The following is a 25,897-nucleotide window of genomic DNA, read 5'->3' on the forward strand; positions in this document are numbered from 1 at the left end:
TTAAAGGTGCAGTCTGCTGTAGCTGGTAGAAATTTCCCTATTGGTGTGTTTTACGTTCTGGATGCCAGCTCCCTGGCCAAAGTTTATTTGCCATAACAAAGGTGCACAGGTACCGCTGTGCCGGGCGCAGGAACCGGACCGCGCCCGCTGCCATCCCCGCTACCCCGGTGTGAGAGCACACCCGCAGCGCTCCGGGCAGATTTTCCTTTCGGCGTGTGCGAGCCGCCCTCTCCCGCGGTGCCCGCCCGCGGTGCCTCGTGCTGCAGCCGCCAGCTGGGATCTATAAATGGTCCCGTTTGCGGCGGGCGAGCCCCGGCACAAGGCAGAGCCCCCGCAGCCCGTGCCGGGGCGGTCTCTGCGCGCACCGCGGTGCCGAGGGACACGCGGGGTTTGGGGTTCCCCGGGGTGACACCCGAGACGAGCCCCCGCGCCCATATCAGCGCCAATATCGGGTTAAAAGTGACTGGTTTCTGGTATTTCTCTCGTGTTTCTCTGCCGCCTTTTGCTTTAATTCTTTCGCCACAGCTCGAGAGCGAAGTTACCGGCTCCGGCGGCCGCGCTCTCCCGGCCCTGCCGCTTTCCAAGATTTTCGCTCGAAGAATGGAAAAGGCGGAAACTGTCGAGAAACCACGGGGCAGCCCCAAAACACCCCGCGGCTCCCGGTCCGGCCCGGCGAGCGCTGCGCCGGCCGCGGGATCCCCCGCCCGACCCCCGCTCCGCACCCGGCCCCGGAAGGATGGAGGGGTGGAGGGATGGAGAGCGGAGGAATGGAGGGAATGGGGAGGAAGGAGAGCGGAGGGATGAAGAGCGGAGGGATGAGGAGATGGGGGGAAGGGTGGAGGGGGGCAGGGACCCGGGCTCTGCGGCGGCGGCGACTTTGCTCTTTAAATCGCTCTCCAAAGCGGATTTAAGGCTGATCCCCCACGTCAGCGCCCGGGGGGCCCCTCGCCGCCGCCGCCGGTGCCTGGGGCGGTGGGAGGCGGCGCGGGGCGGGGCGGGGCGGGGGCCGGGGGACACTCGGGCGGGGCGCGGGGCCGGGGCCGCCCCGTCGGTGCGTGCCGGAGCCCATGAATTGCTCCGTGAGCGCCCGGCGAGGCTGCGCCGCGGCCGCGGGCTCCGGGCACGATGCAGAAGAGCGTGCGGTACAACGAGGGGCACGCCCTGTACCTGGCGCTGCTGGCCCGCAAGGAGGGCACCAAGCGCGGCTACCTCAGCAAGAAGACGGCAGAGACCAACCGCTGGCACGAGAAGTGGTTCGCCCTCTACCAAAACGTGCTCTTCTACTTCGAGGGCGAGCAGAGCGCCCGCCCCGCCGGCATGTACATGCTGGAGGGCTGCAACTGCGAGCGGGTGCCCGCTCCCAAGGGATGCGCCGCGGGCAGCGCCAAGGATGCCGCGCTGGACAAGCAGGTACCGCCCCGCGCCCCGCGGGTGGAGGGCAGGCGGGGAGGGACAGTCGGGCCCTCGGGCCGCCCCCCCGCACCCCCGGCGGTGCCGCCCCCGCTCCGGCCCCGCCACGAGCGCCTATGGCTGCCGGGGCGCGGGCAAGGGCAGCGGGCGCTCGCAAAGTGGCGAAGCTGGTGGTTTTTGAGTCCTCACTGATGAGTCTTCGTTCCTCCCTGACTCTTCTGTTTCCACCCCCAGTGACAGCACGCCGAATTTCGGTGAGGTGCCCAGAGAGCAGCATCTCACAAGGCAGATGTTCAGTCATCTCGGTGCCAACACTTCTGCCGTGCAGCTATACATTTCTCAGCAAACTCAGCACACAGAGCCTGTGAGGGGCCAAAGTCTCAAAGCAGCACAGGGACACTCTGAGGAGTCACTGAGCCCTTCCCTGTGAGGCTGCCTCTCTCCCAGGGATGCTCTGGGGAGAAACAGGCTCTCAGTTGGGGACGCGTGTGGCAGCCGGGTAGGTGGCTGGGCGGCCGGGGTGAGCCCGTGCCCTGATTTGCAGCCTGCGACATCCCACGGGAGTGGGAAGGTTCCCTGCCAGGCAGGTGTTGCGAGGCCGATCGTGCCTGAGAGAGAAATGGTGGCACAACGCCCGAGCCGGCTCTAGCCCGGCTGTCGTGGGGCGAGGACCGCTGAAGGGTTTGGTGGGATTCCTTCCCCGGAGGGGTGACCATTCACAGCACGTGAGCTGCCAAATTCCCCCCTTGCCGCTGCCGGCCCCAGCTGATCCTCCCCAAAGCTGATCTGTTTGACATGCATGTGTCAGACCAGTGAGTGCTTAAATACTCTCCTGTATTACATAACCGGGAAGAAAAGGGCGCTGTAGTTGTTCGGCGTGGATAGAGATCGAGTATCTTAACCACACACCTCCTGTTGCCTCATCTGAGTTCTTGATCTTGTTTGAAATGTGTTCGGATCCGGTCCTGGCGTGCCCTGGTGCCTTTCTCCCCGAACGGGAGCAGCCCAGCAGGTGTTGGACTGGTTTGGGGAAGTTTGGGTGGCTGTAGGAGTGTGGTTTCGGGCTGGCTGCAGGTGTTTCCTCACGCTGTGAGAAAGTGACACACACCAAAGCCCTGCTCTGAAACGCAGCACATCTCTGAGCTTTCCTAGAGTGGTAACTTTGCAAGGAGAGCTCAGAGCCTTGTCTTGTATTTGTGCATTTTTTCCCACCTATAAATAATCCTGGTGTGCTTAGGCAGCCTCTGGCTGTTTCAGTAAAGCAAGCGAACTTTGGGGAGCTGGGATGGTTGTAGTTATGTCATATGCACCCTCCAATTCTCGCTTATTGCTTTGAGGCATGTTTTATAGCGTTATAAATAGAGTACTGGAGGATCCCCAGATGATATTAAACATGGATGTTGCCCTGCCTGCTTTACATTGGCTTACTACACTTGTTTATCAGTGGTGTTGTTAAATTACAGCTTGACTAAGAGAACTGCCTGAAAACAAATCCCTTCCATGTCTGTTCTCTGGGAGCCCTAAGTTGTGCTTTTATAGTGATGAATGAGTTATTCATAATTACGTCTAGTAATAATTACAGGGCAGGAAGCTGAGCTTTTATTGCTTCAGACATCAACTATGTTGGTGTTTTCAAGAATAGCAGACTGCTATTAAAGAGGCAGAAGAATGCTTTTTTTTTTTTTTTTTTTATGGGACGCTAGTTTGAATTTTCAAGAGAGATCATCAAGAAATATCCTTTTCTGTTCGCCTTTTGCTTGATCCCAAGCTTTAGTCAAAGCTTTTGAGCGTTTGTAGCTTTTGCATATGTTTACTCATTAAAGTGCACTCTTGTTTGTATATACACATATAGGCACAAATCACAGCTAAGGTGTGCAGGAAATTCACTCAGTGACTAAAACTGATCCATTGCAAGAAAAAAAAAAAGGATTTGAAATTAAGCAGCCTTTTTCATTTAGAAAATGCTCATATTCTTGAAGGTGTAAAGCAATTAACCATGAACCTTCAGTTTATTAACAGAGGCAGGCAAACTTACTTTAATCAGATGATAATCAAGTTGATACTGCACATGCTAACACCTGGCAGTGAAAAAATGTATGTATTTAATTTGCTTTGATTTCACACCACACAAATATATTAATAGAATGAAAAAAACCCCAAAAACAACAACAACAAAGAGAAACTCTGTGGCAGTTTTTGAAGAATCAGATCTATCTTCTCCAAAGGAGGGACAAAAGACTAAAATTATCTCCTTAAGTCTAGGTTTTACTGACCTGAGTAACTTAGAGTGATATGTGCTATAGAATTCTACAAATGAGGGAGAAAAAGAGGGATTAATCACACGAGAGAGCTTCATCAGCATACCTCGAGTGGATGTTTGAAAAAGCAATGCATTTTCTCCAAGTTACATAACAAAGATTATGAAAAATGCTTGTAGGACAAATAGATTTTGTTTTCCTTAGCTTGCAGGTCCTTTCAATGTTGGTTTTCAGTGGTTTGGGCAATGGTTGTCAGATCATGTGCCAGGTGAAACTCTGTAAATTGTCAGAGATGAGTGGGACGAGTGCTGGGCTGTGCTGTCCTGCACAGGACAGAATTTTGGCCACCAGATGTGTCCAGGTTTGCTGTCCATCTCCCAGCCATCCCAGGTGCTGGTTGGTGACACGTTCCACCCTGCTGGGGCTGCTGGGAATGTTAAGGTGTTAAAGGAACCACCACTCCCTGGAAGAGGCCAAATGCCTTCATAAGATTTGCTCTAGTATTGCAGCAGTAAGGGCTTGAAAAACAATTGCCATGGCAGAACTTGCTTATTTGGCCTTTTCCATTAACATATTAGTATGTTTTTTTTCCTTCAGAGGGATACTTGCTTCAAAGTAAAACCTGTTAAAGGTGCAGAATCTGTCTTAATAATGACTGCATAGAGTGAATCAACTGGTATTCTAGAAATGTGTGATCAAATTGAGTATGCTGCATATACTAAACGATCTGCACAGGGAATTCTTGTTTTTAAAGAAAAGTGTTTTGATCTCCCTGAGATTTTAGAAGAGTTTTCATGAACACCAAGTAGATGTTGTTGTACACTCTGATTTCACATTTCAGACAAAAAAAGAGAAGACATAGATTTATTGAAAGAACAATATGTGGAAGATGCTGAGTTTCAAAACAGCAAATTAGGACATGTAAATACCATATGCAGAAAGCTTCTGATTTTAGTTAAACTGCTTCTTCCCAGGAGAATTGAGGGTTGTAAACAAGTGAAGCTCCCAACAAGTCCTTCACTGTGACACTGAGGTTATTGACGAGAACACGTTTCAGCTTTTCCTTCAGAAACTCTGGAAAGAGAATGGCTGGCTCTGTCTCAGTGAGGGGTTACTCTCTTTCAAATATAAAGCAAAACGCCCCAAGTCATGCTTTTTGCATTGCCTCACAAAAGGCTGGCACTTGTTCTCCAGCAAGTTCCCAGATACTCTTTTTTAATACTACTGGAAACAAGTGATTAGAGGAATGTAAATATTAACATTATTATTATTGTCCACATTGGGAGGAGGCCTGTGTGTTTGGTTTCTCTCATAACTGTGCATTGAATACATGGAAATGTTCTGATACTGTTATTAATAACTGTCTCAGGGTATTTAAGGTTGTAAATGTTATGTGGTTGGAGCAGAGATATTTGTATCTTGCCTGCAATAATCTTCTTCCCACTTAGCAAAATAAAATGCAGTATTAGGTCCATGTCCCCACAGATTAACAGAAAACAAATCCAATCATTTGAATTTTTTTCTGCCTACCGGAGCTCTGGTTTTGTAGAGGACCCAGTGATTTTGTGGTGTTTGGAGCCTCTCTGTTTTACATTTATTCCTTGGCACATGCCACCAACAGGTTTTGCTGTACCTCTCAGCTGCTTTAATGTATGTTTAACCTAGCAACAGTACTTAAAAGGCATTTTTAAATGAAGATGAAATGAATTAAAATTTACTCGCCTTTTTTGAGCAACCCCCCCTCCGTTGCTCAGCATCCTGTGTCTGTTTAATGTTGTAGATGGCTGAGGAGTGTTGGGTTTCTTTTTGGCACCTTCAAGATTAGTATTGTCCATAAATCTTACTGCTTGCATGTGGGCAGGGAAATCCCTGTGATGTTCCACTGAAAGGTAGGCCAGAGACTACCATGTGTCAGAAATTTTCAGGAGAAATTAAAACATAATAGGTGAGTTTTTCCTTCTCAGCATCTGACAAGAAATAAAAAGATGCATTGTGTTTTTATTTTCTCTGAATATTTTTTTTCTAATAGACTACCTTCAACAGAAGGAGTTAATTAAAAAATATGGCTATTAGTGCTCAGGGGATTAACATTTTTGCAAGATCTTCTCATGGCAGAGTCTCTAAATGGTTCTTGTGTGAAGACAGCTTTGGGGTAACCTGCTCTTGGTCCCTTTCCCAGGTTGTCCCTGTCCCCCCACTGTCTGTCAGTCACTGTCATGAGGCAACACAGTTTGTGGGCTCATTTCCCACATACTTCAAATTCTTCAGGTTTGTGTTTAAGGGGTAGCAGAAAACGAGTCACCGGCACTGTGTTTTATGCAAGCTGCAGCTGTGGGGTTGCCTCTTTTTCTCTTTGTGAAGAAATGAAAAGTGAATTTACAGTGTCCCCTGTGACCTAAGGCAACAGGTAGGAAATAAATACAAAAAGTAATAACCCCCCTAAACAAACAAACAAACTAAAAAGAACCAAAAGAATCCAAAACAATCACCAAACAAACAAGCAACACCCCCCCTGCAATCTATCCAGGGACTGAGTTCTGCTCTTTGATAAATATTTTGTGCTTGCTTAGTAGTGAGCAGATTTTGTGAATAAAGAGAAGAACAGGAAAATCTCACAGCCATATTTATTACAGTTTTGCCAAAGTTTAGGCATTTCCTCCTAACTTTTGAAAACGTATGTTTCTTCTGTTGTGTAACCAAACGGGTTGTTTGTAACTGTGCATGTGTGGGCAACCTACACAGCTGATAATTGAGTTACAGGTAAGTGCAGTTTATTTTTTACATGCCTTCCTCCTGAAAGGTTAATTGAATCCACACAGACATAGCTTGGAGAATATTGATGACATTTAGTAGTTTGTTAAACCTTTAAAACCTTTGGCAACCTTCATCCATGTCAAGTGGCTTTGATCAGGAACTTGATCCATTTTGTTTTCTGTTCTTGATTTTTGGTCACCTTTGAGGGTCAAAGGCAACAAGATACCCCAACTGAATGTCTGAGAGACTAATTGAAAGGACTGAGGATAATAAGACCAGATTTTGGTGAGACAAAGTTTTATTGGATAGAAACCATGGACTGACGTCCTCAGCTTTTCCCTGCAAGGCATTTCAAGATCCTGAAATACTACAATGTGCTCTAACAGAAGTGCATAATCTTTAATTAAGTTATTGGATGATAATTAGATCCCAAGGTAAATGACATTTGGCAAGGGCTTGTTTGTGGAGTTGCTGGGAAATGCTTTTAGCCAACAGGTGAAATGTCAATGACTGGAAGGACAGGTTAAACCTCACTTGGAAATGCAAAATCCCAGAGCCTAAAGACCACTCAATGATTTACCACGTAAGAATGATTTGTGCCACAGTCCCAGCCGTGAATGCTGTGCCAGGGATATGTGAGGTGACCAGAACCTCCCTGCTGCAGGGCAGCTCATGGCGGTGATGAGAACAGTCAAAATAAATTTCAAATACAGCACTGCAACAGTTTAACATGACTTTCATTCTTCACCTGTCTTACAGCCAGTGCTATGGCTTATTTCATTTTGTCTCCCTTATTGATGGGGTTGCATCGATTTGGCCTTATCTGTTTAGTTCCTCAAATGTACGAGGAGATCTGTAGAAAGCAAATTCTGAGCACAAACTCAGCAACTCAGTCCCTAATTTATTGAGTAATTGTACTTCATTTAGCTTAATTTACCTTGATTTAACTTTTAAACTTGATTTTCTTCCCTTTTTTTGGGGCTATGACCAGTTGGATGTAGCTCAGTAGGTGGGCAGGGTTTGTCAGGGTGGAGAACAGTGCTGGTGTTGGTGGTGCTGTGGGTCAGCTGCTGCCTGTCCCTGTCACTGCAGGAACATGGGATTTTAGGCAGCACCTCATCCCAGTTCTTTCTGTGTACCAGTCATTACTGATCGAGGGATGGGTTTTTTTAACACTGTGCCTCTGCACTAAATGTGTAGGAACATATGCTTCCAACTGAGCTTCCAATGTTTCTTCTTTTTTTTTTTTCCTTCTTTTTGATTTACCAATCCTGTAAGGTTTTCTGTTTGAGCTACAGAATCAGTATTTATAGAAGCAGAGGCTTCCCCAAGTCAGTCCAGCCATTTCAGTATCTTTTGGTGTTAGCCGTGAGCTCAGAACCAACTGAGTTTTTTTAAGAAGTGTTTATAAACTGCCAATTCTGAACTCAGCTATGTTATAATTTTTAATTTTACTTCCGCAATTTTTTTTTTTTTTTTTTTTTTTTTTTTTTTTTTTTTTTTTTTGTGGTATATCTGATCAGCTCCACTACATCTGAAAAAAAAAAGGATTGAGGTTTAAGAGGTATATGCTGTAACTATTGCAAAAAATCTAGAATTATATTCTTTCCTTTTTTTTTGTCATGGTGCTGTGGAACTGTGACTTCTGTCCATTTTTTTCCTTTCTGAGATTTTTAAGTGGGATATAATGTCTGAGTAACAGAAATTATCTGATTAATTGTTCTGCAGGCTTGAACTGGTGTGATTCAAGTTCTTGAATTACTGCAAGATTTCCATTGCACTGCAGCATGCCCTTTGCCATCTTTCAAGCTCAGCAAGCTCACTGAATTGCTTTAATTCATTGTATTTAGTTCATTATGTTGCTTTTTTAAGCTGCTGTGCCTCTATTTGGCATTCCGTGATTAAATAAATTATGAGCTGTAGATGTGTGTACCTGTGCAAAAGTGGGATGTAGGACAGGTGCTGCTGGCAGGATTTTGGGAGGCCGACCTGAGCTGGATCCTGGGGCAGACAGGGAAGTCCTGGCCAGTGGGGCGAGGGCAGTCTGGGGAATTGGTCACCCCATCCCAAACTGGGTGTTTGCATCTGTTCTGACATTTCCATGTTGGGATCTTAAAACACACTGAGCTATTGGTGTTTTCTCTCTGATGTCTCAGGGCTATGCTGGGTCCTCACCTGTTGGAAATTTAGGATGTCAGCAGGTGACCACTGTTTCTGTTTCATTCTGATTTCTCTTCGCTTCCTCTGCCTTACACAAGTTGTTTCTTCTGTTTCAGCAAATGCCAAAGATTTTATATGCTTCTCTGGAATTGTGGGGATCATGTTCAACACCTTTGACAGGGTATTTCTGATGTCCTCCCGAACGGAATCAGAATTTATTTTTAACCCTACGCATTCATGGAGGATCAGGCATGACAAGAAAATTGCAACCTTCTTTTGCACTAGTCGTGTTCTCTTCAATTTGGCTCTCACAGAACGATTTTAGTGAACTATTAAAAATGCTTCCTCCTCATAAATCTGTTGCAGAGAACTAAGAACGTGTAGGCCAACTGCAAAGCTCTCATGAGACAATGGTGGGAGAAGTGGAGGAAGTGGAAGTGGAGATGGAGGAGTGGAGGATGCCAGCAGAGACACCTGTGCAGTATCACACTGTCATGCAGATGTTTGTGAGTGCAGGTGAAGGGAAGAGCAGTGCTAATGGCCCTGGGGTGATACTGAATGCAGGAGGTGATAACCAATTGATAATCAATTGCATTTGATATCTGTTTCCTGTTCCAAGAGCTTGATCAGGAGCATCAGGTAAGGAAGGGCACCTGGGGTGGAACTGAGCCCTGTGTGTGATTTTCCAGATTTTTATGTTGGTCTTGTGACATTGAGGTCTTGGAGCTGTGCTTTCTTGACCCAACAAGTACATGATGTCTGAGACAAATAGCAGGGCCTCCTTTCTTCTGAAGTACTCAGAAAAGAATTATGATTGTTATTAATAATGGTAATTAGTCTTTGATTTGGGGACCCAGCTTGGGTAGGAGGTAGACATGTTGGGAGGCAGAACCAATCTCTGTGAATGTAGTGGTTAAAAAATAAGTGTCACTTAAGCACCAAATGTCAATGGTTTTATCTCACCAGACATCCAAATTGAGTTGCATCAGACCTGCTGGGGTTTGTGTTGACCATTGTTGCAGTAATTCCTTCTTACCTCACTGGCTGTTGTGAAAATAAATGTGTTAATTGTAGGGGAGCCTCTGAGTGATGTAATGAGAGGTGTCAGAGAACATGGTGTAAGAAGTTTCTGAACTCTGCTGATCAGTGTGCAGGGGGATGTGCATGCAAGCATCAGATCCTGCCTCTCTTATGTGTGGTGACTGAACCAGGATCTGCTGAGAGGAGACTGCTCTGAGAAAGGGCTGCAGTCACTGTGTTGGCACACATGGGACAGAATTCACACCGCACCAGGCACCCTCAAACATAGGGTTTCTCCTCACCTCTCTGTACCTGGTTTTGCAACCTAATGCCAAAAATTGAAAAAAAGAATGCCCACAAATCAAACAAAAAACCCCACAAACTAAACATGAAACTGACATATAAACGCTTGTGAGAAATGGAGCTTTTTGACACACAACTTTGGAGACAACCACACAGAGCCAATTTGTTTGGGTGCTGATATCCTGCTGTCATGGGTGCAGGCTTGCAGGCCCTAGGTGAGGGGTTTTGCTGGTATTTTTGCTGCCTGCTGCAGATGAGAGTTTCATAAGAGCATTACTGGCCCGAGGGCAGCCTGGGCTCACTGGTGTCCACTGCTTCCAGCCCCCAATGCGCAGTGACCTGAGAGAGCTCTGCTGTCAGCAGGGCCAGAGGGGTTGCAGACCTGCCAGAGGCCTGGCAGCACCACTGGGATGATGCTAAAATAGTTTAGAGAGAGAGAGGACCTTGCCCTGCATCCCTTTGGCTGTAAGCCAGTGAAGGCAGCAAGGCACAGCAGCCTCTCTCAGACACCTTGATGCCTTGGGATTTTAGCTTTTATATTTTTCATACCTTTGTAATCCTGCAGTTCCTTAGTGTATAACTCTCAACTTCATAGACAATGTTCCCTACTGTTCTCCCATTTTGGTCAGACAGAACAATTCCCCTCTAGGCCTGGGAATCAAGGACACCTCACTGCCTCAGGCCCTGAAAAGTGTAAATAAAAGTGTGTTGGGGGTGAGCAAACTTGGGGTAAATTACTTTGTTACTGAACCTATAATTGGAACATTAATCCCCAATATGCAAATGGACCAAACTTACAAAAGTGTGGAAACCTGTGACCCATGGTCCATTTTTGGGTGTAGCCCCTGGGGGAGGGCTCTGTCTGCCCAAAATGTACCTGAAGGCCTTTCAATAAATATAATCACTTTTTATTCCCCTAATATTGACTGGTCTCTGTTTTTAAGTAGCCTGAAAAGGCATCAGCCTTACAAACTGAGAGTGATGCTAGGTGGTTCTGTGTGAGACAAATAAATATATTTACCTCCTATAGAAGGGAGAGGGAAAAAATAAAGTATCTTCCCAGCACTGATTTCAATCACGTTTCCTCAAAGATAATTGACTTTCTGCAAATGTGTCTTTGATTTTTTTAATGTTGCTTTTATTCATTTTTGAGGGTGTTTGAATGTATATCTTATGTGTATTCAATACCTCGGTGTTACAGAGCAGAAGGATGGTTGTCTGGGTTACGTGTCCTGAGTTACTTGCCTCTTGAGCCCCTCTCATGCTATGGCCTCCTGGTGAATCAATTTCCTGTCTGCTGTGACTTTTGCAAACACAAACCAGCCTAATATGTGGAATTCCATCCCATCTGCTGGCATATGGGTGACACCATCTGCATGGGGATGTTTGTTTATCCTCTCAGCCTTTCCGGGTGTTCAGCTGTGGCTGCATGGGTGACACAGGAGTGGCTCCTGTGAATTGTCATGAGGTGTCACCTGCACGTCTCTGCACACAGCAAGATCTGAGAAGTGCCTGGCTTCCAGTCCCATGTATGGGATGTTCCTCCTCTAATTCATGCCTTCATTTGCCTCTGGGATCAGTTGAGTGCACCTTGCAGGTTTGTCCTTCCAGGCAGAAGGTTCTCCTTAGTCCTGCTGATCTCAGTTGTACCACATTGTTTCAGGCAGTAGAGTTTTGATGCACTTGGCTGAAATTGGAAAGAGTTTTTATTCCTAATATTTCTTTTGTGAGTAAGTTGTTTGTAATTGTAGCAGGTCCCCTGCTACAGTGCTAACCACTTGCATTACAAGGGTGAATATATGAGTTTTTAAATAATTGACATTCAATATCAAATGTTTGTTCACACATTTGCTCCCTCTTTTTGGTGCCTCCTTCTCTGACTCTTTGCCTCCTGCATTTGTTTCGCCTCATGCTAATTTCAAACTGCTTTTGATTCACATTCCTGGCCTGGTCTCTGCCCTGCAAATGTTCATGTGGTGCTTCCAGGCTGCCTCGTGTGCAGTGCTGGGAGCTCTGGGTGAGCTTGTTCAGTCCCTGTGCTGCTCTCACTGGGACCTGGACAGCAAATTACTCCAGGCGTGAGCAGGAACAGAGCAGGAACCTGTGTAGGACTTAGTTCATCATTTGTGTCCTTTCTCATGGATTCTCTAACTCATTGTGCCCTACTTCTGCAGCTGCTTCAGCAGCTTCCGGGGCTACCACATTTTATTTCTTGCTGTGAGCATCTCTTTCTCTCCTGGCTGAGAGATCCTGACTTTCTGCTGCTGTTTTTAAGATGGGTGGAGAAGTGTAAGCAGCCAAGTCCTCTTACTTTGAGCAGTATAAGGCACCTCATCTTTTTGAATTGTGTTTTTTCATCTTTCCTAGTATGTTTTGATATTTATACTTTCCCACCTTACAATAATGTCAGCATTTGACAGTTACATGCAGTAAAAACAGATAATATTTTTCTATAAAATTGCTGTGGTGTAATTTGGATTTTTCTAAATTCTTGCGTGACTCAGGAACACAAACCTGTTTGACTTTGAATCCGTCCATATTCTTCAATGATTTCCTAATGCAGCCCAGTGGCACCCAGACTTTTTGCTTGAGTGAACCTTGAAAACTGTAGAGTGGTCACAGTGAGGGTGAGAAGTTCCCTAGGACTGGGAGAGAGCATATATCCTTAATATCTTCAGGGATGGCCACAAGGGAGGGCCAGGACAGGACAGGACCAGTCTCACTGTAGTTCCTGGGAAGGTGATGAAGAAAATCTTCCTGGAAAGCATTTCCACACACGAGGGCAAGGAGGTGATTTGGAGTGGTCAGTGGGGATCCACAGATGGGAAGTCACGCTTGACCAGCCTGAGAGCCTTCAACAGGGATGTGGATTGAAACTCTCTGAATGACCAGGCCCCGAGGACAAGTGAAAGATGATATTGAACCTTCACCCAGGACATTTAGTTCTAAGATGGGACTGTTGGCCCAAGTAGTAGGAATTTTTTTAATAAGGAAAACCAGCAAGGCTTCCCACTCTGCTTTCTTAAATTTTCCTCTCTGCTTGTTGTCAGGAAGTGGAATCACGTGTGAAAAGAAATATATATGCCAGGACATTGTTTCAAGTTGCTGTACAGTCTTGTCTTCTTTCTGGAAGAAATTTACTACTGGCTAGAACCATAACAAAAATTTCAGAGTTCTTAGGAATTTACTCCAAAATAAAAAGATAAAACCCCTTTCTGTCTTTTTGTGCTTTTGACATGCTTTTTTTCCTTTAATACACATGTTAGTGCACCACGTATGTGGCATGCATTTTCTATTTCGCTACTCTTTTTTTTTTTGCTGGGGGACTGAAAGAAGTTGTTTTGTTTTTAATCGCTTCCCATCTGATTTAAATTTGAAGTAGTCATTCTGGTTTGGCTCACGTTTAAATTGTAGCAGGAAAAAATTGTGCAACTAGAATAAACTTAACTTTAAACTTTTTTGTGCTAATGAACAGAATGTGATATAACTGCTGCTAACTGAAGCTGAAGCCTTTTTTCCTTATCTTGAGTTGCTTGGAATATATCTGTAATATATCTGAAAAATCTGTGGTTTTCTGCCTTTTGTATTCTCCTTGTGCTGAGCAGTAACACTGTTTTCAAAAATACTTAGTTTTGCTGCCCTGGGAAATGTAAAATAAATTCTTTGGGTTGTGTTATTACAGAGGTAGAAGCACAGAGGCAGACGTGGTTGTTCAGCTTCGTGGCCTTCCAGACATTGTCAGGACTTACTTTGACTCCAGTGTCTGTCACTTCTTTAGCCAATTTTTTCCTGATTTTTCCCTTACCCTTTCCTTGTCTCTGCTGTTCACTCCGGTGGCTTTTTATTTAATCTCCTCCCCCTGGGGTATATTTGGGGAATCCCTACCTGATACTGAAGAGGCATCACTTATAAAGCTGGGACACCCCTAGCACAGCCCAGCATTGTGAAGGTTTGTTTATTCCTACCTCACGTACTTTCAGAAAAAGACATAAATGGTATTTCTTACATCAAAGACATAAATTAAATGTGTGTCCTTTACCTGATGTAATTTTGCAGCAGTGGATTATTTAATCTAAGTGACTTCAGTAGACTTTTCTAAATATATCAAGTGGGACCAGGTGCCTGATCTGCTTTAATACCATGTACCTTTTATTAAGGGTTGATCAGCTGCCATTTCCATTTATATTTCCTGATGTTCTTTCTTGATTCAAGGTTATTTTTAAGTCACCCAGGTCAGGAAGGATATGAGTGGGGCGGAGTGCTGAGGGAAGTGTGGATAATGAATGGAAAACATTTTTGAAAGGGAGTTTTGAGAGCTTCCAAAGAACAGTATTCAAATGTAATTGACTCATTTGATTAAAAACACTAATTAGATTCAGGCTTCTCCCTTTGCCCTCTTAAAACCCCCTGAATCATGAACCCATAAAATTAGTTATTACTGAGTAATACTTATATCAATAATAGTATCCAGTTCTGTATCTATTTTATGTGTAACCTGCAGCTTCCATTGTAGATTACTCATGTCGTGAAAATGTCGGCGTGTGCTCATTTTTAGTTGTTATTTGGGAAACTGGAGTTTGTTAAATGTGCTTAGAGCACCAGCAGTTTTCCATGAACTATTTGAGACAAGCACAGGGCTGCTAAGGTAAAATTATGGAAAGTTTCAGCCTGGAATTATTGGCTCCCTGTCTTGTTTCCAACATTGGGATTTCCATGTGGCACAATAGAGTATGTCGTAACACTTTTTCTTGGTGCTGGTTTGTTTTGTTTTTTGGGATTTTTTTTTTGTGTATATGTTTGTTTTTTTTTTTTAAGTAAGGACTTAAAAAAGAACAACTAATTTAGTGAGATACTGGGAACTCACTTTGTCAGTGAGGGCAGGCTTAGTTGCTGACAGTGTTTATATTGAACAAGAGCTGTCTCATAGAATAAGTTCTTATGCCCGTAACAGTCAGTAGGCTACAATATCCTTCTCTGCCAGCAAAGAGTCTCAAATCCCCTCACATTTTCCTTATATACCCCTTGTCCTCTGTCAGATGGCTGTGCTGGAAATCTTTGGTCTCTCTCTGCCTTAACGTAGTCCTCCTTCACAGGCAGGAGTAGCTGCAGGTTTTAATTATGCAGCTGGCATTGGGTGTTCCTGGAGCTGTCTGACCGGTGGGAGAGGAAATTCAGGGTGTTGTGAACCCTCTACAGTGAGTGGGTCAGTGTGTGGGTCGTAGCTGAGCCACCCTGTGCTGCTCTGATGTCCCTCTGGGCACCCCTGAGTGAACCTTGAAAACTGTAGAGTGGTCTGTGCTGCTGACACAGGGCTGCTGCTTGTATTTATTTGTGTCACCAAAACCACCCCAGCAAAACTCTCCCAGCTGTTATAAATAACTGTGCAGTCATTTGCTTTCGCTGTTATATTGGCTTTTTGCAAATTATTTTGATATAATACAGTTTGTAATCACTTTTAAACTGCCTTTTATATAATATAATTTATCAGCCTTTTTACCCTAATCCCTGTGTAGATTATATATTTTAGTGTGATAAATACATTACAGTTTATGCTTTCACAAAATACTAAAATAGAGACTATGTGCTGTGTATCATAACATGAACTGTTGCAGAAGTAGCTAATGCTTTTATTTGTGTAATTTACTGACAATGGTGAGAATAACTCAGACAATTTTGTGAAATAGCTAATGTTGATTTAACGTACTTGTGGAGTACCTTATCTGTACGATAAGATAACATTGAGAAGAACCAGGTAAATAAACATCGGAATGGAAGGAGGAATTTACCACTGAGGCTTAGGCTATCAAGAACTGTCAAACCACAGAACAAGGGGGCCTTGTGAAGAAATAAAAGATATAAATTTCATCTGCAGTACCTCAAGAAGATGGGTCAAGGGTCGAACCAGGCAAAAGAATTCCTGGAACATGTAAACTCAAGGGAATGTTTGAATATGCATAACCTTCATGAATACGCATTTGACAAATGCAATGAAAAAGTATTTAAGAAAATTGTTTTAAGCTAGCTGGTGTGCCTCTGGCAGTTGCCAAGCACCCGACATGCTGACCCTTTTATCCCTTATTAAACTTCTGAAAATTTTAGAGTGAGCCTTGTTTCTCACACCAGCCACATGGTAGTAGCAAATCTATCCAGCAGGCTGGGTATGTTCAAACCCGTAGCAGCCATTTGGGTGCACAGAAAGGCTTAATCCATCTCAGTGCCCTCTGCTAAACACTCAAGGAGGCTAAATTAGAAGATGCTGCCTGTGCAGCAGCTTGTGGAGGAGCCAAAGCCGTGTGGCTGTGGGCGTCTCAGAGCTGGGCATGCTTAGCTTGCCATACATAGACACAGGAAGGCACAGGGAGATGCAGCAGACATTCCAGATTGGATTAAATGGAAGTGTTGGCACCTGTTAGCATAACAAACGTGGAGCAGACAGCAAAAGTTCCTGTGATCACTAACACGGAACATGCAATTTGGGCTTGGAAGGATGGAGAGATGCACATTTTCTGTTGTTGATGTTGATACTGAAAACTGCTCTGAGGATGTCCTTAAGCTTAGCAGTTGAAATATTTGTTTCAAAAGCTTATGTTGAATTTTTTCTTGTGTTCTGGATAAGCAACATTGGCTCAATTTTTGGAAAGGTTTGCTGACACTCACTGTAGGTTGTTTCCGGAGCTGGAACATGCTGGGATCTGTAGGTGAATACAGTGTTCTAAAAATGGTGTTTTTAATGTTATTAAGTATTACATAAAATTGAATATATTTTGTGTTAGTAAATATTAAATCTATTCACTTTTACAGCATGGCAGAGTATCCAAAATCTTTGGAAAATTCGTAAGTTATGTTTCCAAAGTAAGCCTATTTAACCATCTCTCATCACCTGGAAGTGCTCCTTCTTGCAATCTCGAAGTGTACTTCCTAAATGTACTTTGTTAAATGTATTTTATGAGGTGTGCCTACATAACTCCTATCATCAAGATCCTCCAAATGTGGCAGGAATAATTCTTTCCTACTGTACTCGGCACCCACCACACACTTAGCATTGCCCTGTGTTTTTTAAATTTTTGTCGAACTTTCACGTCCCTAACATGGGCTGTGTTCTAAAAATAGTGCTTGCACATCTCCTGTAGGGTTAGCCACATCACCAGCAGGCCAGAATTTCTGGTTTTCCAGAATCAGTTGAAAACAAGGAGGAATAATATCTTTAAGTATATACTGTCATCTAATGTATTAAAAAAAAAAAAAAAGAAAAAAAAAAAGCTATTGAAAACCAGCGCTTACAATTGGTCTGCTAGTGAGACACCTACACTCAGATCTGCAAACTGATGTCTGGTGTCTGGTTTGAGTTGTTCTGATGGCTGCAGAACATGAGATCACTGACAATTGCGGTGCTGTTCCTCACTCAGCATTTTACCATGAACAATAAATCTCTGATTTATTTTTCCTGAATTGCTGTGTTCCAGTGCTGCACCCTTGTCTTTGTACAGGGAGCTCTGCTGCCTTCTCTTAGTTCAGTGTGAGCCCTGGCTCTTCCCTTGGGGCAGTGCTGATGTCCAGGACACAGAGGTTTGAGCCTGCAATTTGTTTGAGAGCCTCTGAACGCTTGCATATGGCTGAAGATCTTTCATTTAGGGCATTTTTTGGCTGAATAAAAGAAAAAGAGATTGCAGTGCTCCTGTAGTGAAGCCATGCATTGCAGCTTTTTGTTAGCAGACAATGTTTGTCTCCTGACAGCCAGCCCTGAGAGATGAGTGAGGACAAAAATACCTCAGTTTTTGAGGCCAAAAAGCTCAGTCGTGTTTGTACAGCCCCAGGCAAAACACTCTGGCCTGGCTGAGGGCTGTGGCCTGGTGTGGTGGGGCACAGAGCACCTCTGAGAGGATGTTTAGGGACAAAGACTGTGGGACAACTTCTGCAGAGGTGCCACAAGCACTTGCAGTGTCAGACATGAGCTGTAACTCATTAATTACATGCCGTTCATAATTGTTACATAATTCATGTGAGGTGATTCCAGCCTGGTTCTTGTAGCAGATTGAATGTGGATTATGTCAAAGCAAGCTTCATCACCACAGACCAAGAGTTTGATCTCCACTCTCTCCTGGGCTCAGCAGCTGATGGCTGGGTAGAGTTTTCCAGGGAAGTACATGAATTGGAGACATTGCATGTGATGGAAATGTACCAGTTTTATAAGCAGTTATTACCCCACAACCTGCCTTAAACATAATAATTTCACAAGAAAAGAGGACAATAATTTTTGGGGAAAATCAGTTTCTCCGTGTATGTGTATGATACATTTAGCCTTTCTTTTATTTAAAAAAAATCTACGTCAAACTACATGGTAGCGGCCTTTCTATTTAGTAGTGAAAGCTTTCTTTTGTGGTTCAGAAAATTTTCACATTGGACTTCTGCCAAATTTTGTTTTATGCCTTAAATACATGAAATATTTGGAATGGACACCTATAATAAAAGTAAGAAAGTGTAAATTGGCAATGAATGACTTCCCAGGCAGTTAGTCACACAAAATCCAGCGATTTTTTGGACTGGATTGCCACCTGAACTAGAATTAGCAGGAGAAGTCAGGAAAAGGGCTTGAGGTCACCTAGAGGTTGGTCATGGTTCGTGTGGGAATAGGGCGCTGGTTATGGGAAGTAGGGAAGAGCTTTTGGGACTGCCCAGGACTTGCTATGGGCTGACTCCAGGAGGAGCCTAAGGCAGGGAAAGGAATGAGGACACATGGAAAAATAATAGAATAAGCTAATTAAAGAGACTAGTCTGGCCCATACATCTACCTGTCCAGGTGTGCGATCACCACAGTGGGTTCTGTCCTTGCCCTCACTTCTGAGGTGCAGGACTGATCAGGCCTGAGCCCACCACCACCACAACACTGAGGTGCTGATCAAAAACCAAAAGGTGTTTTCTTTGTCATAGTGATGCCTTGGGATTTTAGCTTTTATATTTTTCATACATTTGTAATTCTGCAATTCTTTAGTGTATAACTCTCAACTCCATATACAGTGTTTGCTACTGTTCTCCCCTTTTGGTTAGACAGAACAATTCCCCTCTAGGCCTGGGAATCAAGGACACCTCACTGTCTCAGGCCCTGAGAAATGTAAACAAAAGTGAGTTGGGGAGAGCAAACTTGGGATAAATAACTCCACTACCTGAACCTGTATGCAAATAGACCAAACTTATAAAAGTAAAACCTGTGACCTGTGTTCTGTTTTTGGGTGTAGCCCCTGGGGGAGGGCTCTGTCTGCCTGAAATGTACCTAAAAGCCTTTTATTAATATATCTGCTTTTTATTCCCCTTATTTTGTCTGGCCTCTGTTTTTAGGTAGCCCAAGAAGGCACCAATAGCACATAGTGAGAGGCTGGCAACAGTCTCTGGGGATTGAAGCTGGTTAGTAGGGATGCAAAGAAAACCCCAAAACACATTTGGCAAGGTATGAGGAGGAAAATGTCTGTGAACAGCTCTTTAAAAGTATATCTGACTTGCACAAATCACTGGAAGACTTTTTCCTGTCTCACTGCTGCTCTGATTCCTGCACTGAGCTGTGTGTAGGTCACTTGTGCACCTCAGCACAGGGGCAGCAAAACCCGTTCTGGGGTGAATAGTGAGGAACCTGGGCATGTGCAGCCATGGTGCTTCAAAGTATAAGATAGTTTAGTAGCGTCCTCAGGACCAGATTGTTTTTATTGTTGCTTCAATTATTTGCTGTAAGAATTTTATGCTGTGCTCACCTGAAATAAACTCTTTTCCAGCCTGCCTTTGGTGTGAAGGTGGAGAGAGGTTTTGCTCCATCAACTTTACAAAACATGCCTGTGGTCCAGAACAGTTTTTGTTTTCTTGAACTGTGGGAAGTTCCTACATTACATTAAAAATAAATTTCTAATAATTTTTGCACCTACAGAAATCTTCAAAAAGAGATATTATTTTTTTCCCAAATCTTTGATTTGAGTCTGCCTGATATTTATTTTCTTTAATATTCAAGGATGGAAAATAATTAGGATAGCAGACAGAAAATAAAAAAAATTCTATTCATAAGGTACCTGCATCATAATGATAACATGTTTGTTGATCTGTGTTTGCATCTGGTTTAAGCTTTCTGATTCCTTTTTTTTTTCAGAGGTAACATAAAAACTTCAGTACATCATAATAGTGTGTTTTCTCTTCTTTGTACTGAATAAATAATGGCTGGTAGGTTTTGGTTGTTTCTGTTGAGTTTTTGCAAGTGAGCAGGTGATGTGAACTACTGTTCCTCATACCTGCACACAGGACAGTGAAAACTCTGTGAAGTGAGGGCAGTGAGCAGTAGGGATGGAACGCAGGAGGAGCTGAACAAAAGGAACCATTGATTTATGTAAGGACTTTCAGCATGTGGTGTATTTTCAGGGCCTAGAAACTTGTTTGGGAGATAGTGCAGGAGGGAAAAGTGCTGGGAATAGTGAGTGATGCAGATTGGAATCGCACCTTTTTAACCTCAGTGAAATCAGTCAGACATGAAGGCCCCAGAGTCCTCTGCATTTAGGTGAAGGTTTGCATTTGTTTTGGTGATTACAAGGTTTCATCATGGTGGTCCTAATTCAGCCAGCTAAATCAGAGGACACAGTGCTGGGAATTAAACACCCACTATCCTTAATTATTCTGGTGCTGTTGGATGAGTGGTTGACAGAAGCACATTGAAAAATCTTCATTCCAACTCTCCATGCAGCAGTATAAATAGCTGTATTTGGATGACTGACCTTCTTAGCAGGACATGGTGTTTTTCCTGTACACAGGCCCCAAATTATACTGGGACATCTGTCACTTTGTTAGGCTGCAGAATCGCCTGCAGCTGGTTTTATTTGGACTCTGCTGCATAACCCCTTTAGCTGAATGACATTATCACTGCACTGCTGTGTGCTTCAGAAGAATTGCGAGCAAGTTGCTGTTCAGTGTGTCACATTTAAATGGTAGTCATTTAGCTGGAGCAATGGCATAGATCAGCACTTGTAGAAATTTAAAGAATTATCTGATATAAATATTTACAAGATATGGGTTTCCCTGGTAACTTGAAATATCTAAAAGGCAAACCTGTAAAAATGTAGAGAGCTGTGACACATCGATGTTAAGATTTGTTCAACCATTCAAGATACTGTTATACTACAAAACCATCATGTTTTGGAAAAGTAAACTTGGTTGGTTATACTGCAAGACAAAATTAGGTTCATGTCTCTTACAGAAAGAATAGGCTGCTTGCAGCACTGATAGCGCAAGTAAAGCATTTGCCTGCTGTATTTTGTAATGGCACGTGCCTTCTTTTTAAAATTATTAGAAAGAGAATAACTCTGGAATTTCAATCACAGAGTAGCCACTGAAAGCAGCCCCTAAAAGTTGTGTTTTTGTATGTTACAGCCCATTTTTGGGAACACTTGGCTCTTCCCCCATTCCTTGGATCATGTAAGGACTAGCAAGTGGATGTGGCCACAGAGAGGATGGCAGGTGGCTAATTTGAGTCAGGATAGCAAGACCTGCAACCACAGCTTGTGGCTACCCGTCACGCCTTTGTGCTGTATTCTGTTTGTACACAAATTATTTTACAACACTGTTAAATATGTGGTTTCACTCAGCAGCTCTTGAGACAACTGTAGCTTGTGTTCACAGAGCCAACAATGTTCTGTTGTAAAGAAAAGGTGTGGGAGAAGAATAAAAGTGATCCTATGGGTCTTGTCAACTGAGTTTAAAGTGGGTTTTGTGCTTTTCGATTGTATTTGGAGTTCCTCTGAGGTGGAGGATGAGAAAGAAGCCCTCACACGTCACAGTGACACTGGTGCGGTTTGCTTGGAGCACCTGGTTCCCAGGGTCACACAAGGCTTGGGGCACTGGGTCTGCACCCAGACTTGCGGTTGAAGGTACAGCTTGATGATCTTGGGGGTCACGTCCACCCTGTTGGTTCTGTAGTTCTCTGTGCATCCCCCCGCCTTCTTCACAGCAGCCAGGAACTGATGCACAGCTAAAGGTTTCACTCCCAAATTGCCAAAATCAGAGCAGCACCTTTGCCCTGGGTCAATTCTCTATGGCTGAATCCCACAGAACACACCCCGCAAACTTCTTGATGGAAATTTGTTTGCTTTGGGAATGTCACTTTGCAGCTACAACTTGCTTGAATAGTATTCTTCCTCTTCTCATTTTCTCCCTTGTTGCATCTGGCTACATCAGTTGTGTTTTTACAGCAGGCAAGTAAATTTATGTTTTTACGTGGAGATACAAAACTTACAAGACGGTCTGTTTCCCTAGTTGTTATAAAAATGTGGCCTTTGAAACTTCTTTCTTTAGTTATCAAAAACACTTCTGCATTGTTTTATCTTTGGAAAAGATAATTTTAAGGGCTTTATAGAAATTACTTTGTGGGTTTCTTTTTCCTCTCTAAGAAACCTGAACAAGGTTATCTTTCTGATGCCATGTCAGGCAGTAGGATGGCAATCTCCATAATTACTACAGATCCTGCAGGAGTAGTAGTGGTATCCCATTTTATGCAACTGCTAGAACAGAAAAGTTTATTAATGTTTCACATTACAAAAGTTAGGAGGTGTCAGAAATAGAATTCTAAGAATGAAGGCAAGAAGAGGGGAAAACCCAGAGAGGGTGTCCCCGCTTTCCGCTCTTCACCTTTTTGTTAGAATTATTTTGCATGAAAAAAGGGAGTTTCAAAAGACCTGGGGAAAAAAAAAGTCATTGAATTCACTGCATTTTTCCCCCCATGTGTGGTTGAGTACTTGGTGTGACTTAGTATATCAAAATATCCACTCCCCAAACCTGGCTTTGAACTGGACTGCATTAGGGGTCACTAGTCTGTGTGCTGTGGGGTTCAGAGAGCACAGATGTGCTGCCTCTCATGTCCTCTTGGCTCCTTGGTGCTCCTGCCCATCACAGAGCCTTACGTGGGGTGAGGACACCCGGAGCTGCATCACCGTCACTCTGAGGCACGCACAGGTTTCTTGTGGGACAGGTTGGTCCATCACAATAGGTTCAATCAATACAAAGTGGGTTTTTTTTTGCTTTGATTTTATGTTTGTCAACATGTCTTGATACAGAGAAACATTTAAATTTCCTTTAGGATAGCAAGGTGTGGGCGTTTTAACTTGTTGCCACCTCCCACCCCTCTCTTGCCTAGCTCTGGTGTAAATAAAAACAGAAGATTTCAGTAGTGTTTTTCCTTTTGTTAGAAATAGTCCTCAAGAAAAGATGACTTTAGGAATATTTTATCTGTTGCTGCAGGAAAAAAAAATGTTTTCAGCAAAAAAGTGATCAAGACATTTAACTGACCTGAAATCTGTAGCTGAATTCCTACTGTGTTTTTTATGTGATGCCCTGTATGCCTGCTAATGCAGAAAATGATGTTACCATTTCCCTTTCTTGTTATCTGCAGCAAAACTGGATGGTTTTTCCATCCCTACACATTGCTGTGTGTTTCTCTGTCTTTGAAAAGGGTAATATTCATGTAGGCTACAAATGTCTGAAAAATGAGAGGATTTTGAGAAGAGAAATTGAATTTCTGACATAGTTTTCCCACAATACATTCCAGTGAGTTAAGAACAAAAAACAACAGAAACTCTCTGTATTTAGATGCAGCTCTGAGTGATAAACTGCTTCTCAGATGTTTTGATGGAAACTGATGGCTTAAAGATGGAATGTTTTTCTGTGTTTCAGAAAAAAAACCCACCAAGATCAGTTTTGGTTAAAATTAAAAGAAAAAACAGGCAATTTACTTTGTTTGACAGGAAGAGGGATTTGAGGTAGAACCAAAACTTTTATCTGCAAATGGAAAAAAGAAATGTGAAGCAAATTGAATTTCAAAGTTTGCCATGTGAATACTTCTTTAATCATTCAGGCTGTACTATTACATGATATAAGATATGTGAATCTTTAGTATAGTTTATCAAAACTCCAGGAGAAGGGAAGAAATCACAACTTCTAAAGCTTGGTATTGGCAGCACTAAAAGCAAGTGCAATAACATCCCTCAAAATAATTCTGTTTGTATCCAAGCTGAAGTTGGTTTTGCCACTCTGCTTCATTTGCTGTCCCAGATTTTTCAGCAATTTGTTATGAAAAGCAAGCATGCTGGAAATAAGAGCTTTACTCAAAAGTTTCTTTGATTGCATGGTAAGTTCAAGACTGGATGAACTGCAGCTGTCAAACACAACTGTCAAACTGGTAAGAAATAGTAAATTTGGCCTTTTTGCTGCCACAGAGGAGAGATGAGGATGCTGTTCTGCACTTCTCAAGCCAGGGATTTATTGTGGAAGAGCAACAATGGGAAGGCTTTCCTGCTCAAAGATGATGTCCCCTGGGAGCCCAAAATCTCTGTATTTATTCAGGTTATCTTGAGAAAGCTCTTGCTGCTGGGGATTGTGTACTGACATAGAAAGCAAAATTTGAGGTTGCATAAGAAGGAGGAACATAAAATATTCTCTTTGTGGAAAATGAACAGAAAATCCCATTGTTCTGCATACAATTCACTCTCAGGGAGAGAGAAAGTGATGCCTGTGCTTTTCAACCCTTCTGTAACTCTGTCCTCTCCAGAATGGTGCTGCCTGCTTAGAATTGCTGTTGTTTATCACTGCCACCTGTGCCTGGCAGGGAGGAGACATTCTCAAATGAATTCTCAAGTTCTCAAATCTGTGAGAGATTCCCAAATCCCCTTTGTGCACAGCAGGGTCAGCTCTGCTCTGTCCAGGACAGCCCGGCAGCAGAGTGGCCCGTGAGGTGACAGGAGCACGGTCACAGAGCCTGGGGACACCCAAGGCCCTTGGACACAGAGCTCTGCTTTGCTCTGGTCAGCTCTGTAGTGGGTCTGCACTGGAAGTGGCTGGTGCATTGCAGAAAGTGTTCCAGAAAATGTGTGAAAGAAAAGGGCATTAAGTAACAGCACTCAAACAGCATTATTTAAATGCATGTGATATGAAATGTGCCAGTGAACTGCATTGCTGAGAGACTCAAACCGTGGCACACTCAGCTGGTCCTCAGTGACAGAGCACAGCATGACCTCAGAAGAACTGGCAGTGACAAGTGCTGGGAGCTCAGACCCTGCTGTCACACATGAGTTGTGGAACATCTGGAAGCCTCTGTTGCCAGAAAGGTGCTTCCAGAGATCAGGATTAACTAACAGTGCCAGAATATGCTTGTCAGATAGAAAGGAAGATAATGCATGAATAAAGAAGCTCTTCAGCATTTCTATCACAAATCCTTCTGTAAATTCTGTGCAAAAAAAGAGCAACTCTTTGCTCAACACTCAGAATTGCCACAGCTCCTGGGGAAAGAGATGATGGAAGGATGTCCTCAGTTACAGGGTGTTTGAAAGGAGTCCAGCAGTGGAGCCCCAGGAGTGGCTGAGGGAGCTGGGAAAGGGGCTCAGCCTGGAGAAAAGGAGGCTCAGGAAGGACCTTGTGGCTCTGCACAACTCCCTGGCAGGAGGGGACAGCCGAGGGTGTCGGGCTCTGCTCCCAGGGAACAGGGACAGGAGGAAAGGAAATGGCCTCAGGCTGGGCCAGGGGAAGGTCAGGATATTGGGAGAATTCCTTCCTGGAAAGGGCTCTCCAGCCCTGGCACAGCTGCCCAGGGCAGGGGTGGAGTCCCCATCTCTGGAGGGATTTCAAAGCTGTGTCGATGTGGCACCTGGGGACAAGGGGCAGTGGTGGCTGTGGCAGTGCTGGGGAAGGGTTGGGCTGAGACCTTTGAGAGCTTTTCCAACCTAAACAATTCCATGATTCTGTGACTGTGATTCTGTAACTCCTTTTGGTTTAACCCCCTTCCCCTCTGGCTCGGGGGTTCAGTGAAGCTCTTCGGATGGATGGGAGGTGCTGCCACAGGGGGAGAACAGTGGTCCAGCAAAATGAGTGTGGTGAGTGAGAAAGGGGTTATGCTTTCTACCTGAGCAACTTACCTCTTGTACAAACTTTGTTGTTTGATTAGTAGTGCAGGAATGACAGGCCTGGCTGAAACCAGAGCATTC

At 43.9% G+C, this 25,897-nt stretch overlaps 1 protein-coding gene across 6 annotated transcripts in view; it reads left to right on the forward strand.

Annotated features, from left to right (window-relative positions):
* Nucleotides 1-1,075: 1,075 nt before the first annotated feature.
* Nucleotides 1,076-25,897, forward strand: part of RASGRF2 (Ras protein specific guanine nucleotide releasing factor 2) — a 117,306-nt gene continuing 92,484 nt past the window's right edge. For 4 of the 6 annotated variants that reach the window (XM_063422445.1, XM_063422446.1, XM_063422447.1 and 1 more), the window contains exon 1: nt 1,076-1,410. In XM_063422445.1, coding sequence (XP_063278515.1) covers nt 1,126-1,410 — 285 coding nt within the window. In that variant the 5' untranslated portion in view covers nt 1,076-1,125. The remainder of the gene's footprint in view (nt 1,411-25,897) is intronic. The other 2 variants (XM_063422450.1, XM_063422451.1) reach the window with 1 other exon arrangement.

The sequence above is a fragment of the Prinia subflava genome, chromosome Z (genome assembly GCF_021018805.1).
Source record: "Prinia subflava isolate CZ2003 ecotype Zambia chromosome Z, Cam_Psub_1.2, whole genome shotgun sequence".
Taxonomy (NCBI): Eukaryota; Metazoa; Chordata; class Aves; order Passeriformes; family Cisticolidae; genus Prinia; species Prinia subflava.